The 15,717-nt window shown below is 39.8% G+C and overlaps 1 protein-coding gene across 1 annotated transcript in view; it reads right to left on the bottom strand.

The window, feature by feature from the left end:
• Spg11 (SPG11, spatacsin vesicle trafficking associated) overlaps positions 1 to 15,717 on the bottom strand; it is a 91,654-nt gene that overhangs the window by 26,879 nt on the left and 49,058 nt on the right. The window contains exons 20-28 of the mRNA XM_004623493.2: positions 15,483 to 15,543; positions 11,831 to 11,996; positions 11,023 to 11,228; positions 10,471 to 10,579; positions 9,294 to 9,453; positions 8,069 to 8,341; positions 7,123 to 7,323; positions 5,836 to 5,943; positions 1,060 to 1,222 (exon numbers count right to left, since the gene is read on the bottom strand). Of these exons, the coding sequence (XP_004623550.1) occupies positions 1,060 to 1,222; positions 5,836 to 5,943; positions 7,123 to 7,323; positions 8,069 to 8,341; positions 9,294 to 9,453; positions 10,471 to 10,579; positions 11,023 to 11,228; positions 11,831 to 11,996; positions 15,483 to 15,543 (1,447 nt within the window). The remainder of the gene's footprint in view (positions 1 to 1,059; positions 1,223 to 5,835; positions 5,944 to 7,122; positions 7,324 to 8,068; positions 8,342 to 9,293; positions 9,454 to 10,470; positions 10,580 to 11,022; positions 11,229 to 11,830; positions 11,997 to 15,482; positions 15,544 to 15,717) is intronic.

Below are 15,717 nucleotides of genomic sequence, written 5' to 3'. Positions count from 1 at the left end.
ACCTTTCACATCACATAATGTTTTAGTCTTACATGATGCTTTTTATACCTTGTGTTTAAGAACTGTACTATTTTCACTTTATATAATTTTATATATTTTTTTTTATTTTAGGGAAAGGTCTATAGGGTTTTCAGGGTCTCACTACTAGATTGGACTCATAGTGATCTGCCTGTGTACAGTTTCCCAAGAGGTGGGATTACAGGTGCACACCACCATGCCTAGTCTTTTTTTTTGGCGGAACTGGGGGTTGAACTCAGGCCCTTGCGCTTGCCAGGCAAGCGCTTATTCTACTGAGCTATTTCCCCAGCTCCGCCATGCCCAGTCTCAATAGCCATCTCAGTGCACCCCAGGGGTAGGGCCAGCACGGTAGGCCCAGGGATGGAACCCCCAGCCCCTGTACCTGCTTGCAGGCACTTTAATCCACTGAGCTATTTGGCTGGCCTTGCCCTCCTAAAATATTTTCAAGGTTAAAAAATGAACTACTAATGGCTGGTGAGATAGCTCAGCAGACTAACTTCCTACTTTGGCAAGCCCAGGGACCAGGTTCCATCCCTGGTCTGCATGCTGTGCCAGCTCTGCCCCTGGGGCGCGCTGAGCTGGCAACAGAGTCTAGGAGTGGTGGTACACACCTGTAATCCCAGCCCCCAGGAGGCTGAAAATAGGAGGATCACCATAAGTCAGATCTACATAGTGAGACCCTGTACCAAATACACAAATAATAATAAAATTAACTACTACTTTTTGTGTGCATGAGGTCCCGGGGTTGAACCCAGGGCTTTCAAACTGTTACATTCTTTTTTTTTTCAGAACGGGGGATTGCCAGGCAAACGCTTATTCCACTGAGCCATCTCCCCGGCCCCAAGTTACATTCTTGACCACCCATCACAATGCTTTAAAATTTCATTTTGAGACAGGGTTTCACTAAGTCACACAGGTTGGCTTGAACTTTCAATCCTCCTGGTTCAGCCTCCCAGAGTGCTGGATTTACAACTGTGCACTACCATGCCCAGCTACGGAAGCTACTCCTTAGTGGCAACTTCAGGACAAGCACTGTTTTACCATCACAGAAGAGATGCTCTGTTCCAACAAACAGCTGTAAGAGCTTCCCCAGCTCATACTGTGTCTGACACTGCTGTGGCATAAGCTTCAAAAGGAAACACACTTGGTCCCTCAGCCACACAGCAGGGAGGATAGGGTGGACTGCTGTAGTTGCTGTGTCAAGCTATGAAAAGAAAAAAGGTAAAAGAAAGAGGCTCAGGAAGAGTGATTCACAGGAATAACAAATCAAAATCTCTAAATTAAGGAACAAGAAAGCAAAGATACACTGAAAAGTACCTCCCATTAAAAAGGGATGCTTTCCAAATGGCAGGGGTGAGGGAGGGAGCTCAGGGGACATGAATAAGCCCTCCTTGGTAGCTCTGTGTGTGACCTCTCTGTGGTCAGTCCCAGTGCACAGAGCGCCATGTGTGAAGAATAAGAGTCCTTTGAATGATGCTGTATACTGCCCCTCCTCCATGAGGGATTGAACTGGGGGCCTCAAGCATGCTAGGCAAGCAAGCATGCTCTATCACCATTTAACTGCATCCCTAAACTTAAGAGTCCTAAAGACCAAGTGCTAACTAGAGAGCTCATGCCTGTAAGTTCCTCCCAACCTATCTGTCCAGTTAACATTCCTCTGAGGAGCCATGTTATTAACCAGGCATGTTCACTTAGTTTCTTTCTTTTCCTTTTTTTCTCCCAAGACAGGGTCTTGCTATGTAGTTCAGGCTGGCCTCAAACAGCGATCCTCCTGCTGTGGCCTCCTGAGAACAATTATAGGCATGTGTCATAACACCTAGTGGCTTCTTTAAAAACAAATCTAGAGCTGTCCTTATGTCCAAAGAATTTTAAATTCATATCACGAATGTTTCTTAGTCTTGTTTACCATTGGTTGGTGGTTCTACTACATATTTTGCTGTATAGTACTTTACATTTTTGTTAAAGGAAGTTTTTAAGCCACGAAAGCCTGCATTTGTCATTTCAATCACACACTAAAACTACTAATAGGAAGATGACTGTGAGCAGCAGTCTGCCCACAAGTAGGTGGCAAAGATATCTAAGACACTGTGCCTAATACTGTGAGGAGTGTATTTTCTCACATGATGCTCCTTTTGTCACTCCACCGTTGATTTTTATTTGGTCCTTTTCTTCGTATTATTTTTGCAAGACTAATATTTGGCTCTTAGTCACTCTAATTTTAAATTCCATAGTTCACTCTAGGCTTTGCACAACATAATAAAAAATACTGGGCCTTTTAGTGGAACAAAAAAGTAAACTCTTGAGCTGTGTGCAGTTGTTCCCATTTGTAGTCCCAGGTACTCTGGAGGCTGAGGCAAGAGGACTGCAATATTGGTTAGGACAACTTACGAAACTTTATCTCAGAAAAACAAACAAAAACACAATAGGACACTACAAAACTAAAGCAAGGTTTGGTAGTGCATGCCACACCTGTAATTCTAGCACTCTAGGGAGGAGGATCACAAGTTGAAATATCATCTGGTCAACTTAGTGAGACCCTGTCTCAAAAAGCAAAAAACCAAAAACTTTTAGACAGGGCTGGGATGTTGCTCAGTGCAAAGGCCCTGAGTTCAATCCTCAGTACTGCCAAAGGAAAAAAAGTCAGGTCTGAGAAGAGCCAAGCGTGGAGGCACATGCTTGTAATCCTAGTACTCGGGAGGCTAACGCAGGAGGATCACTGAGAGTCTGAGACCAGCCTGGCCTACAAAGTGAGCTGAAGGTCAGCCTGAACTGCATAGGGAAAGACTGTCTCACAAAATAAAATAACATAAAATAAAATAAAATAAAATAAAATAAAATACAGAGTTTTGTTTGTAGTGTAAATCACAATACTATCTTCAAAGGATTATGCCAAATGTTGCCAGGGTCTTTAGCGAAGGAATGGCTTATAAAATCCCAGGTGATATTACTGCTTTCTCCTTACTACTACTTGGAATTTTCTTTACTAATTTCTTTCCCAGATTCTATATAGCCCTATCTGTCTGTTTCTCATTCTCCTCTCTTAAATTTCAATATGGCTTGTTTTTTACTTTTTTTTTTTTTCCTCAGAACCGGGGATGTTCTGAACTCAGGTCCTTGCGCTTGCCAGGGAAGCACTTATTCTACTGAGCCGTCTCCCTGGCCTTATGGCTTGTTTTTTGTTGTTGTTTTTTAGTAGCATGGTATTCTTGTTCTGGTCAAACAGATTCCAAACTTCTGAGTTCAAGTATCCTTCTCTTTAGGGTCCCAAGTGGCTAGAACATAGGCATGTGCCACCACGCTGGACCACTCACTACTGTTGAAGGAAGATTATACTGCTTTGGAGCTGCTCCCTCAATGCTATTTAGGGGAATGCCAATAAGAATGACAGAACACCAGGTAGCTCCCTATCAGCTCCTGCTCCTGCTCAGACACTTTGGGAGATGTCTGCTATACAATAAGTCTGTGATTTAACGAACATTTAAGTCATGAACTTTCACAGATATGTTAAGACTCACTTTGTTGGCTTATGAACAAATCTGACTTACGAGTAATTCTCCTGGAATGGAGGACTTACTGTATAAAAGTGGAAAGTTACATAATACAACTATTCTTGATTCTTTATCCTCTTAAGTGTCCTCATTAAAAACAGCTTGGATTAGGGCATTAGTCCTTAGTCTTTATTTTTTTTTTTTTTCTCATTTCCCTACTCTGAGAAGAGGGACTACCACAGGCAAATGAAAGAACTAGGGAGGTAAAGGGCCAAGATGACGGCTGCAACATCTCCACAAAGGGTGGCACTGCAAGGCTGGCAGGAATGAGAACTTGGCAGGACCCCAGTCTCAAGAGAGTAATAGGGTGAGGAAATTAACATCTGTGTGTGTGCGTGTGTGTGTGTGTGATTTAGGTACCCCAGACTTAACTCAAATAACTGCTTTAGTACTTTCTTTTTTTAACTGAAAATGATCTGCATTTAAAAAAATTATTTATTTTCCAGTATTTTCAAATACATAGCTTTTTATTTTTTAATTTTATTTTTAACGTATTTGGTACAGGGTCTCACTATGCAGCTCAGACTTGTAGTGATTTTCCTGCTTTCAGCCTCTCCAGTGTTAGGATTAGAGGCGTGCGCCACCACACCTGGACTCAGTGGCCAATTCAGCACACTCTCAGGCGGGGCCAGTGCGGCATGTGGTGCCAGGTATAGCTTTTATATCTTCATTTAAGACCACTTTGACTATGAACAAATGCCTAGAGAGACATTTCACTTAATACTGATGGTGGGTAAAATAGGTATTTATGTGTGTGTCACTTACAAAGCTCTTGGAGAGTACAGAAGGCAAAAGTGCTAAAAACACCAACCAAGACAAGGGCATATTCCTTCTCCTTTCTTACAGCTTCTGTTTTTTTTCTCCCATAATAGTAAGGTTGGTGGGTGTGGTGGCTCAGGCTAAGGCAGGAGTATCATCGCAAGTTCAAGGCCAGCCTGGGCCCCATAGCGAGTTCAAGGCCAGCCTGAACTACACAGTGAGACCCTGTCTCATAAAAAAAGGTTAATATTTTTGGCATGACAATTAGGTCTGAAACAAGCATTTAAAGAAGTAGAGCCCTTGGGGCCAGGGAGATGGCTCAGTAGAGTAAGCGCTTCACTGGCAAGCACAAGGGCCTGAGTTTAATCCCTGGTTCTGCCAAAAAAAAAAAAAAAAAGAAGTAGAGCCCAAGATGAACCACCTGTTCAGCACTGTTTGGACAAGAATAGTAGAACCTCCAGGAGCACTGATGAAAATACAGTAGTCCCTTGCTACTTCACAGTTCAACTTTCATGGACTTACTGTTTCATGTGTTTTCAAAAAATATTAATCTAAATTATTTATTGTGTATTTTTTAGCTATACTGTGGGATTTTGCAGTATCATACAGTATACATACATTGGTAAAGTTACATAGGTTTATGAGTTTAGAAAATAGTTAAGAACATTAGAAGTGTTTTTAAAAGTGGGGGACTACTTTGAGAATTCTTTTTTTTTTTTTTGGTGGAACCGGGGATTGAACTCAGTCCTTTGCGCTTGCCAGGGAAGCACTTATTCCACTGAGCCATCTCCCCGGCCCCTTACTTTGAGAATTCTAATTAAATGAATGTAAGTTTCTTGGTTTTGACACAGTGAACTATTATGACTGATCTGTAAATTCTTCATTTTTATTTTGGACAGTTTTTATTGTTATATTCAGTTATGTTTGTAAATAATTCATTTTCAATTTACAATCTATTAAAAAATTAAAAAAAATAGAAGTGGGGGAAAGGTTTATAAAAGTATGGGAAGGGTTTATAAAGCCTTAAGTATATATAAATAGTAAAATAAATATTACATTGCTACTTTGCTGATTTTCATTTATCATGGGAGTGTTGGGAATGTAACCTCCAAGATAAGTGAGGGACCACTGTATTATTCTTTTCTATCATAATGAGTAAAGCTGAGGTTATCCTAGATTGACCAAATGTGGCTCATGACATCCACTCTACTCTGGCATTCAGTGGGACCATTAATCCTTTTCCATTGAGCTCATCTGCAGAATCAGAAAAGGAATCCAACTACAGCAATTACATGAAAGCTTTCAGCTCATGGCAACAGATGAACTACTGCAAATGAGATCCCTGTGGCCCCCTGCCCTTGCCTGCCCCTGCCCCATTTACGTAATAGTGCAAGTGATTTCGTGTGAATTACACTACAGAGCTACTATTCACCTGACACTCCATTCCAACCACTAGCATGCCAACTAACTTTAGAACAGAGAGAAAAAAGCACTCCTAATTTCAGCTTACAGTTTCAAGGCTCTTCTGGAATTCCTGAAGTTTAGCTTTGGCTTCCTTATAATTCTTGAAGAACATACATAGTTCATATACTTCCATCATCAGTAGTAATGGTGAATCCTTTGGAGAAGAGTTTGAAATTAGAAAAGCCTGACCCTGATATTTTCTTGATGAACAAGGGCAAGTAAGAGAATGTTAAATGCTACTAAAAACAGCCTCAAAGTAGAAATAAGTCTTACATCTTAAAAAGAGTATTAGTTAAATTTATATTTCCTTTTGGAAAAAAAGATACTCAGGATGGGTACACCTATTCAACAAATCCATTTTCTATTCTTGACTAGATTGAATGCAAATGACAAGAGTCATCCACTAGATGGCAGTATGGTGTCTCTAACACACACTGTGGGATGCTGGGTTCCAAGGATCCACCCTCCTCAATGCATAGAATCTAAGGTTTTCAAGGGCAGTTTTGCATCAGAAAGTATGAATCTGAATTTTAAATATACTACAAAGTATAAAGTACTTTTTCTTTCCCCCTGTATTTAGGACAGAGTCAACAGGGTCTCACTATGTAGATCGGACTTGGAGTAATTCTCCTGTTTTCAGCCTCCCAAGTGCTAGGATTACAGGTGGGCACTACCACGCCCAGTCTCAATAGTCATTTTAGTGCATCCCATGGGCAGTGCCAGCACGGCAAGCCCAGAGATAGAACCCCAGCCACCATGTTCTGCCTAAGCAGGTGCTTCAGTCCGCTGAGCACCTAAAAATTTGAGGATTCTTTTTTTTTTGGCTGGCTCAGGCTGCCTTAAGGGCAGGTCTGGTGTGGCATGTCCTGCTGGGGACTGAACTGCAGTTCCTTGCACCTGACTGATTTTGCTCAAGAAGGTGCTTTTTAGACAACTGAGCAAACCTGCCAGCCCCAAAGTATAAAGTACTGTGAATTCTTGGGTAGGATAATTAAGGGCTATGAGCCCTAGCTTATTTGTGTGTAAAATAAGAATAATACCATTCATAAAATCCTCCTATATTATCTTGTATAGGACTGGTGAGAACTTATTAAAATAATACAAAATAAATGGCAGAACTGGAGTGTAGCTCAGTGGTAGATCACTTTCCTAGAATGTACAGGACCCTAGGTCCAATCCCTAGCACTGGAAAACAAACATTCTATTACTGTTATAACCTATTGCTAGCTTAAAAAAAAAATCTAGGGTCTATGAGAATAAGAAAAAGTGAAAGAGGAACATGCTGAAGTACTGCCTGTGACCTCTGGAAAGAACTGAAGTAATTATTCACTACCTTAAAGAAAAGCTGGAAACCTCTGATGAGAGTTCTGCTCTTCTGCCTTGTTAATAATGTTCTCCAGATGATGGAAAAATCCTCAAGGTCCCAGGGGTGGTCTTCTGTCAAGCCCCGAATATGTCCCATTACTTCAGCAGCAACACTGTCCTCCACAGAGGTAATGATCCAGACACAAAGACAGGAAACAGCACTGGCATCCTGGTATCAGATGAACAAGTTTCAAAAGAGAATAATAGCCTGGGTTTCCTAACAGACACAACAAATGCTACAGATGGGTATTTCCTATTTAGAGTAAGTCATCTCAATTAGACAAGATGGCTTAAAAGCTTCCAAACATGACACAAAATCTAATGAACAAAAATGTATGCCCTGTACAGGACTGGATAGCTCGGTGGTCTAAGTGCCTGCCTGGTGAGCACAAGTACCCAGGTTTGACCCCCAGTACTGCAAACCCTGCCAGCCCCTGCAGAGTGTGGCAGGTCAAAAGCAAAGAAGACAGAAAGGTTCATTTATTTATTTATTTATCTATTTTTGCAGTACTGGGGATCGATCTCAGGACCTTGTGCTTTCCAGGCAGAAATGCCACTGAGCTATATCCCCAGCCCCAACAGAGGTTTATAAAAGGCTATGTGAAATGTCTCCCCCCTGCTGAAAAGGAGTGACACGTATTCACCAGAGTGTGCTTCCTATCACCATCAACCAGGAACCACACATCCACCACCTAAGTCCACTGAATGCAAACACATAAAGAAGAGTACAAAACGACCCAGACTCAGAGTCTAAAATTAAGAAGACAAAGTGGTTCAGTCACCATGAAACACATTGGGATCTCATTGGCATCATGAACCCACTAATGATTAGTAGCTTTTTCCGTCACTATTCTTTTTTTTTTTTTTTTCTGTTGCTCTTTAGGTCCTTAATTTAGGCTTCTCCTGCCTCTCACCTGGAGACATGAAGCCAGGATACTGAGGACAGGGGCCTTTTGTCTCACTGCCTCAGCCAGGAGCCAATGACAGGATTTTGGTTGCTCTGAGCACTGTAGCAGAACTTCAAAGAAATTAGTCATCTCGTCTTTGTTTCTCTGGAGTTCCTGAGGAGACTCAGTACTGACTTGACCACTGTTCACTCTTGAGTTGGATACTGAGGCCAAGTTCTCAAAAGCTAGTTGTAAGTGGTCTTGCAGGATGGGGCTGAAACACTGAAGAAGAGACTTCACCTAGAAAGCATATTAGATAATTAAAATAGAAACCTAACTTTAAGTTTCACCCAGAGCTGAATATGTTACAGAAAAGCACAGGCACAATTATTCTTTCCCATTCTGAACTAGGTCAGAGGTGACCACAAAATTTTATAAAGTTGTTCATTTAAGTGAATTTCCATATTCAATCTGGAGTCACAAAATGTTTTCAAGCTTTTCAGTACTGACTAGTCAAGACTAGTGGTGGTGCACGCCTATAATCCCGGTGCTGGGGAGGCTGGAACAGGAGGAACACTGAGTCTGAGCTGCGTAGTGAGACCCTGTACCAGATACACAAAATGAAAAAAAAAAAAAAAAAAAAAAAAAAAAAAAAAAAAAGCTAACAAGGATAAATTTGGTCATTTACAGGAACATGATCAACAACCTTGAGTCCAGCACAGTAAGTGAAATACATAAGACTCAGGTTAAATAGCATATGGTTTCACTTATATGAGAAACCTGAAGTATAAATTGTTTACAGAGCAAAATGAAAGATAAGGTGACAGAAACAGGGAGATCAACTTCATGAGATGGAAAGGGTATCTGGGGACGGAAGGGACACTGAGAAAGAATAAAGGGGAAGTGAAATTACAAAGGATCAAGAGTAGCTGGCATGATGGTGCACATCTGTTATCACAGCATTGGGAGGCTGAGGCAGAACGATTGCTGTGACTTTGAGGCCAGCCTGGGCTATGTTGTGAGTTTGAAGCTACCCTGAACTACACACCAAGACCCTATCTCAAAAAACAAAAAGCAAAAAACAAAAACAAAAAGAAAATTAAAAAAGGATCAAGTCAACTCCCCAAAATGAATGCATATATATCATAAACATGCATTAATAAAAAATTTTAAAATTAAGAAAAAACTTATCTATGCAGTAGAATACTCTCTTCACAGAAATATTTAGATTTCCTGTCAGCAATATGCTTACCTCCTCTGTTTGGTAGTTATGGAGCTGGCTATGAATAAGGAACTGCAACCAGTCATTTGCTTTGGCACATTCTCTAAGGTAGGACATGCTCAGTTTCATATTGTGGAGCCTGCCAAACTGTACCACTAATGTCCACTGGCTCTCAGATTCACTGGATAACCTAGAATTAGAATTAGGGATGGGATGGTAGAGAAAAAAACTTACGAAATTAAAGCTTTAGTTTGAAACTGGAAAATTAGTGAAAATTAATTTAATCACAGTGTATTTTCTAAGAAGCCTTTCAACAGGGGCTAGGAATGAAGTTTAGTGATAGAGCACATGTAAAGCCACAGGTTAGATCCTCAATACTATAAGAGAAAAAGTTTTTAAAAAATATTTATTAGACTACTTTGAAAATGGTCTCTTACTCATAGGTGGAATAGCTTTCTTAATATATTGACATCATTCACTCTTTTCCAAGTCATCAATCAAATAGATTCTAGTATTATGGATTATCCTCAGAAAAACTGAGAAAACAGGCACTCAAGAAACTTCTGGTTAATTCTCTTGCTTGGTTCACTTTGGAGCCCTGGCAGATGCCGGAGGCTCCTCACTAGGGACAGCGCACATGTTCCTTTCCAAGAATGAAACTGCTGTGAACCAAGTCAGCAAGAGTAGTATAGTGTGTTCTTAGGACTGCCCTAAGGAGAGAACACCGGGAAAAAATGGTAAGTATGTGTTTTTGAAGACAGATGCTCACTCTGGCTTCCAGGATCAGCGGACATATGACAAGAACAAAACACTGAGGACAATGTTTAAAAGTCTAATTTTGTAAGACTTGCTGCCACATATTCTGCAATCACTCCAGCATGTAACTCTTAATCATGATTTCACACTTACTAGGCAGGCACTGTGCAACTGAGCTCTATCTCTGGCCCTTACAACACTTTTGTGACTGGATAATCAAAGCTCCTTTCCATCTCTTGGTAAGACTATTTCTAAAAAGGGAATCACTATTGGCAAGGTACAGTTTTAAAAAAGTTCCATTTAGTGCTATCTGCTATATGCTGAATAAATAATATCAGGTCTATTAAGGAGATTTGGTGAAAACACCAGAGGTGCTAGAAGAGAAGCCTATGCCAACAAAGTTAGCAAAAGAAGCTCAGTAGAAAAGAGGCTAGGATTGAAACTCACAAACCTATTTACTTCCTGGTGCTGAATGCTATTCCATATACCTTCTTCTAGAAGAACAAGCAATTCTTCTGTGGTTGCCTTTTCATCATCTGCCAGTTTATACAGTTTCTCAGCTATAAGAAACATGAACAAAAAGTATATGCTGGGCTAGGTTGCAGGGGCTGAGACAGGATATTCACTAGAGCCCAGGAGTTTGACACTGGCCTGAGCAAGATCAAAACTCTGCCTCAAACACACCCACATCCAGATGTTTATGGCCAGGAAAAAAAGTCAGGACCTGGGCGTTTCTGTTTGAATAATAAATGGTCTCCAGAGCCATTTCAGGACCCAAGTAAAGTGCCCAAGTAAGTGAGATAACATACATACAGTATCTGAGTATGTAGCTCAGTGGTAGCACACTTGCCCAGCATGCATGAAGTTCCCAGCAATGCAAAAACCAAAAAACCAAACCCAGGAAGATAATTATTCCTTCTCAAATGCTCACAATTCAATACTTTAGATCTATTCAGCTCTTCTTTTCTAACAGAACAAGCCACATAAAGAACAGGTGCTGTACCTAAAGACTCTCGGAGAAAGCTGTACTGAGTGTCTTCATTTCTACACTTGTAGCTCAAAATTATATTGGCCACTTTCATATCAACTCTGAGCTTGAGGCTGTCAAGGCCAAGTAATTCTAGGAAACAAACACAGGCAGCTCCTACAGAAGGTATGTGGAAAGATGAAAGCCCTAAGACATAGGCTTCCTTGCCTGCTTGCTGGATCCTGAAAAAGAAAGGAATCAACATCACATGAGCACATTAAATCTTTCTCAGCAGGAAAAGCACATTCATGGAATTACATTAGTAATACGTGGAGTACAGGACGTGTGGCTTTTCACTCCCTCCCACTCTTTTACTCCCCTTGTACACATACACTTGGGTTGAAGGTAGCTTTTAAATTGTTTTCAGGCTCTATGCCTCATTTCCTTGCATCAACCTTCTCTTAAAGCACCTACTCATAGTCTACACTGTTTTTGTTTCCAACTTTATCCCAGAGGGTAGAACTTCACAAAGGAACTCGTCTTATAAATTATGATTATGTACATAAACTACCAACAAGATGAACAGCACTTATATTTGACACTTAAAATACAAAACTGATACTTTCATATGGGAACAAATTTCTACAAAGATGCACAAGATGTTTTCAACCATGTTAATTATGTAGAATGAAAATAAGAGACTTGTAAGACTTGTCTTTCATTCTCACTTCTCTGAACTACTTATTTTACCATAAAACTATTCAACTATTTTTTTCATAAAAATGCGTTAATTATAAAATAGTACAAATGAAAAACAGTACCAATTTATGTATTAAGTACTCACAGCTTCTTGGGAGTCTTGCTTTTGGTTAATTCCTGGACCAGAAAAGTACCAAATGCAAATGATGGGCGCCCATGATGTAAATAATAAGCAAAATTCAAATGTTCTACTACAGCATATTTATTTACCAGACCAGGGCTAGAGAAATGTGGAAGATGACTCAGCGTATCTAGGGGAGAAAGTAGAGCAATGTTAATCTTCTGTACCTTATGATAGTTAATTTCAGATTTGCTTACAGAGAGCTTAACTCTTCAATGGTAAAAAATTTGTTGGTTTCTACAATCATTCTATACCATAGTACACTTTGTTTGAACCTATCAAAATCTAGTAATTTTATTTTATTTAAGTGTACAGGTAGCCTTCACTTGTACTCCCCATACTAAACCTACTTAAATTTTATTTTTTTGTTTTGAGGCTGGGTCTCACTGTCCAAGCTGGGCACAAATTTGTGATCCTTCTGGCTCAGCCTTCAGAATGCAGACATTATAGCTATTTGCTACCTTCCTGCAATTTTAGTTGCTGAAACCATTTTCTTCCTAGAGACTTCACACTACACCAGTTTTTAACCCACTAAGTGCTTTGGCTGAATCTCCTCTCCTCTATGGACTTCTGTTCTTCATAGTAAAATGAGCACACTGAGCTAAATGACCTTTGAGGGCCATGCCACCTGGAGTGTTCCACGTTATTATTATATTATTATTAAATGACTTTCTCCCATGAAAGCAGTGCTGAATTACAGCTCTGACTATGGCCTGGTAGGGCCAATGGAATAAGGTTCAGTGACTTCTAGGGATACACAGGGATTTCTGGACTTTCTGGCTACAGTTCTAGCCATTGCTACTGATGCCAAGATGTGACTGAGAGGAATCACACTGTGTAGGATATCCCTAAATCAAATGAGGAGTACAAACTGGAAACAGGAAAAAACACATCCAGAAGTGACTCCTCAGGGCAATTATGACACTGTTACTACAGTAGGAAGAAGCTTCAATATGGCAGGTCTAGTGTATCAGTGTTAATAGGTTTTTGGGTCATAAAAGAATTTGCTTGATTCCTGACCTTCACAATACCAGTTGTGTGATCTTGAATAATTTATTTAGCTTTCTAAAAATTTACATATTTAAAGAATACAACACAATATTTTGATATAATCATTACTACAATTGAGCAAATCCAACATCTCACATACTTTGTTTTCTCTGGGTAGTAACACTATTTAAAACCTACTCTGGCAGATTACCCCTACATATAATTATCATTATGTACATTATATTGTACCTCCAAACTTCTTCATCCTATATAACTACAACTTTGTACCCTTTGACTTACGTCTTCTTGTTCCCCATGACCAATAATTACCATTCTGCTCTGTTACTATGTATTTGATTTGGTAGGAGCAGTACTGGATACTGAACCCAAGGCTTTTGACCTTTTTTTGAGACAGGATTCTATTAAGTTGCCCAGACTGGTATCACACGTGCAATCCTCCCAATATAGCCTTCCCACATACAGGGATTACAGACATGGTCCATCATCCCTCGCTGATTCTCCTCTTTTACAACACGTACTATATTATGCATCACTTATCTTTCTGGTATCTTTCTTTTTGGTGGGGGGGTACTGGCAATCAAACTCAGGACCTCATTTATGCCACCGAACTATCTCCCCAGCCTCATTTGTCTTTCTGAATGGAACTTATTTCCCTTAGCAGAATGCTCTCTACTTTTACACATATTGTTGCAAATGACAGGATCTCTTTTTAATGCTAGACATTTTATTATTCATGTATGTGGAAATATTTATGTATTGTATATGTGCTGCCAAAGCGAGCACAATATTTGTATGTTGTATAATATATAAATATATTGATACATCTACCATTATTACAAACGTATTTTGCAGTATCTGCCACTCATGAATGGACATTGTAATATATCCATTCATTTGGCAACAGATACCCATTTATTTCTAGATATTCACTACTGTAAATAATGCTATAATAAACATGGGAATGCAGATGTCTTTATGTAATAGTAATTTTCCTTTGGGTAAATACCCAGAAGAAAGACTGGGGAGTCATGGTAGTTTAATTTGTAATTTATTTAGGAACCTCTATACTATTTCCCATAGTGTCTGCTATCAGTCTACACTCCCCAAACTGCTCAAGGGCCCCCTTTTCTCCATACTCTTTGTCAATACTTACAATCTTGTTATAAAAGCAATCCTAATTGATGCAAACTGCTGTTTCATTGTAGTTTTGATTTACGATTTGTTGGCACTTAGTAATATAAAGACTTTTTGATATATCTTTTGGCCACTTTGAAGTCCTCTGTAGAAAAAAACCCATTCAGGACTTTCACTCATTTTTAAAGATTTATTTATTTGCAGAACCAGGATTGAACTCAGGCCCTTGCGCTTGCCAGGGAAGCGCTTATTCCACTGAGCCATCTCCCCGGCCCCGATTTATTTACTTATTTTTTAAAAAATGTATTTAGGAGTCGGGGAGATGGCTTAGTGGAATAAGTGCTTCCCTGCCAAGCATAAGGGCTGGAGTTCAATCCACAGTTCCAAGGGGAAAAAAAAAAAAAAAATGTATTTAGTACAGGGTTTCACTACACGGTTCAGACTTGTAGTGATCCTCCTGTTTTCAGCCTCCCAAGCGCTGGGATTACAAGCATGTGCCACCATGCCCAGTCTGTCACTGTCTCAATGTGCCCCGGGGCGGGGCTGGCATGCATGTGGTGCCCAGGATCGAACCTGGGTCCTTGTGCTCTGCCTAAGCAGGTGCTTAAGTCTGCTGAGCTATCTAGCCGGTCTTATTTATTTTTAATGTATTTGGTCATTGCTGGGTCTCACTGCACAGCTCAGACTCTGGTGATCCTTTTAGCCTCCCTAGTGCTGGGATTACAGGCATGCGCCACTAGGCTCGGCTGGCAGGCTCAGCCCACCCTTGGGGCAGGGCTGCTGCAGCATGTGGTGTCAGGGATCCAACCATGTTCCATGTGCTTGCCTACCTCGCCTGAGCAGGTGCTTTAGTCCACTGAGCTATCTTGCCAGCCCTTTTTTCTCATTTTTAATTGAGTTATTTTATTGTCTTGCTACTGAGTTATATGAGTGCCTTATGTATTTAGATATAAAACCTCTAATTAGATCTGGAGTTTGTAATTATTTTCTTCCAGGCTATAGATGCTTTTCATTTTACCAGTTTTTTCTCTTGCAGAAACTTTCTTGTTTGATATAGATCCACTTTTTCTTTTCTTTTTTTACCTTATTGTCTGAGATTTTGGTGTCCCATATAAAAAAATAATTGCCAAGACCAACGTCAAGACATTTTCTCTGTGTGCTTTTTTCCAGGAATATTATGGCCTTAAGTCTTACATTTAAGTCTTTACTTCAATTGTATGTATGGCTGAAGGGTACAATTTCATTCTTTTGTATGCGAATAGCCAGTTCTCCCAGCATGATTTATTGACAGTGCTTTCCCTATGGCATATTCTTAGTATCTTTGTTGAAAGTTAGTTGATTACATGAGAGTGAGATTCTTTCTGGGTTCTCTATTCTGTTATATTTGTCTATGTATCTGTTTTTATACCATTACTCATACTGCTTATTACTACAGCTTTACAGGTTTTGAGATCAGGAATTATAAGCTTACAGCCTTTTTGTTCAGGCTTACTGTAGCTCTCTGGAGATTGTAAGAAGACTTTTTTCCATTTCTATAAAAAAAAATCACTGGAATTTTGAGAATTTCACTGAACCTATAGATTACTTTAGGTAGTGTGAACATTTTAACAATATGCTTTTAATCTGTTTATTTATGCCTTCTATGCTTTTCACCAATGTTTAATTTTTATTTATTTATTTGTGTGTGTGTGTGTGTGTGTGTGTGT

The sequence above is a fragment of the Octodon degus genome, unplaced genomic scaffold (assembly GCF_000260255.1).
Source record: "Octodon degus isolate 3935 unplaced genomic scaffold, OctDeg1.0 scaffold00002, whole genome shotgun sequence".
NCBI lineage: Eukaryota > Metazoa > Chordata > Mammalia > Rodentia > Octodontidae > Octodon > Octodon degus.
This window is presented reverse-complemented; position numbering and strand designations above follow the sequence as displayed.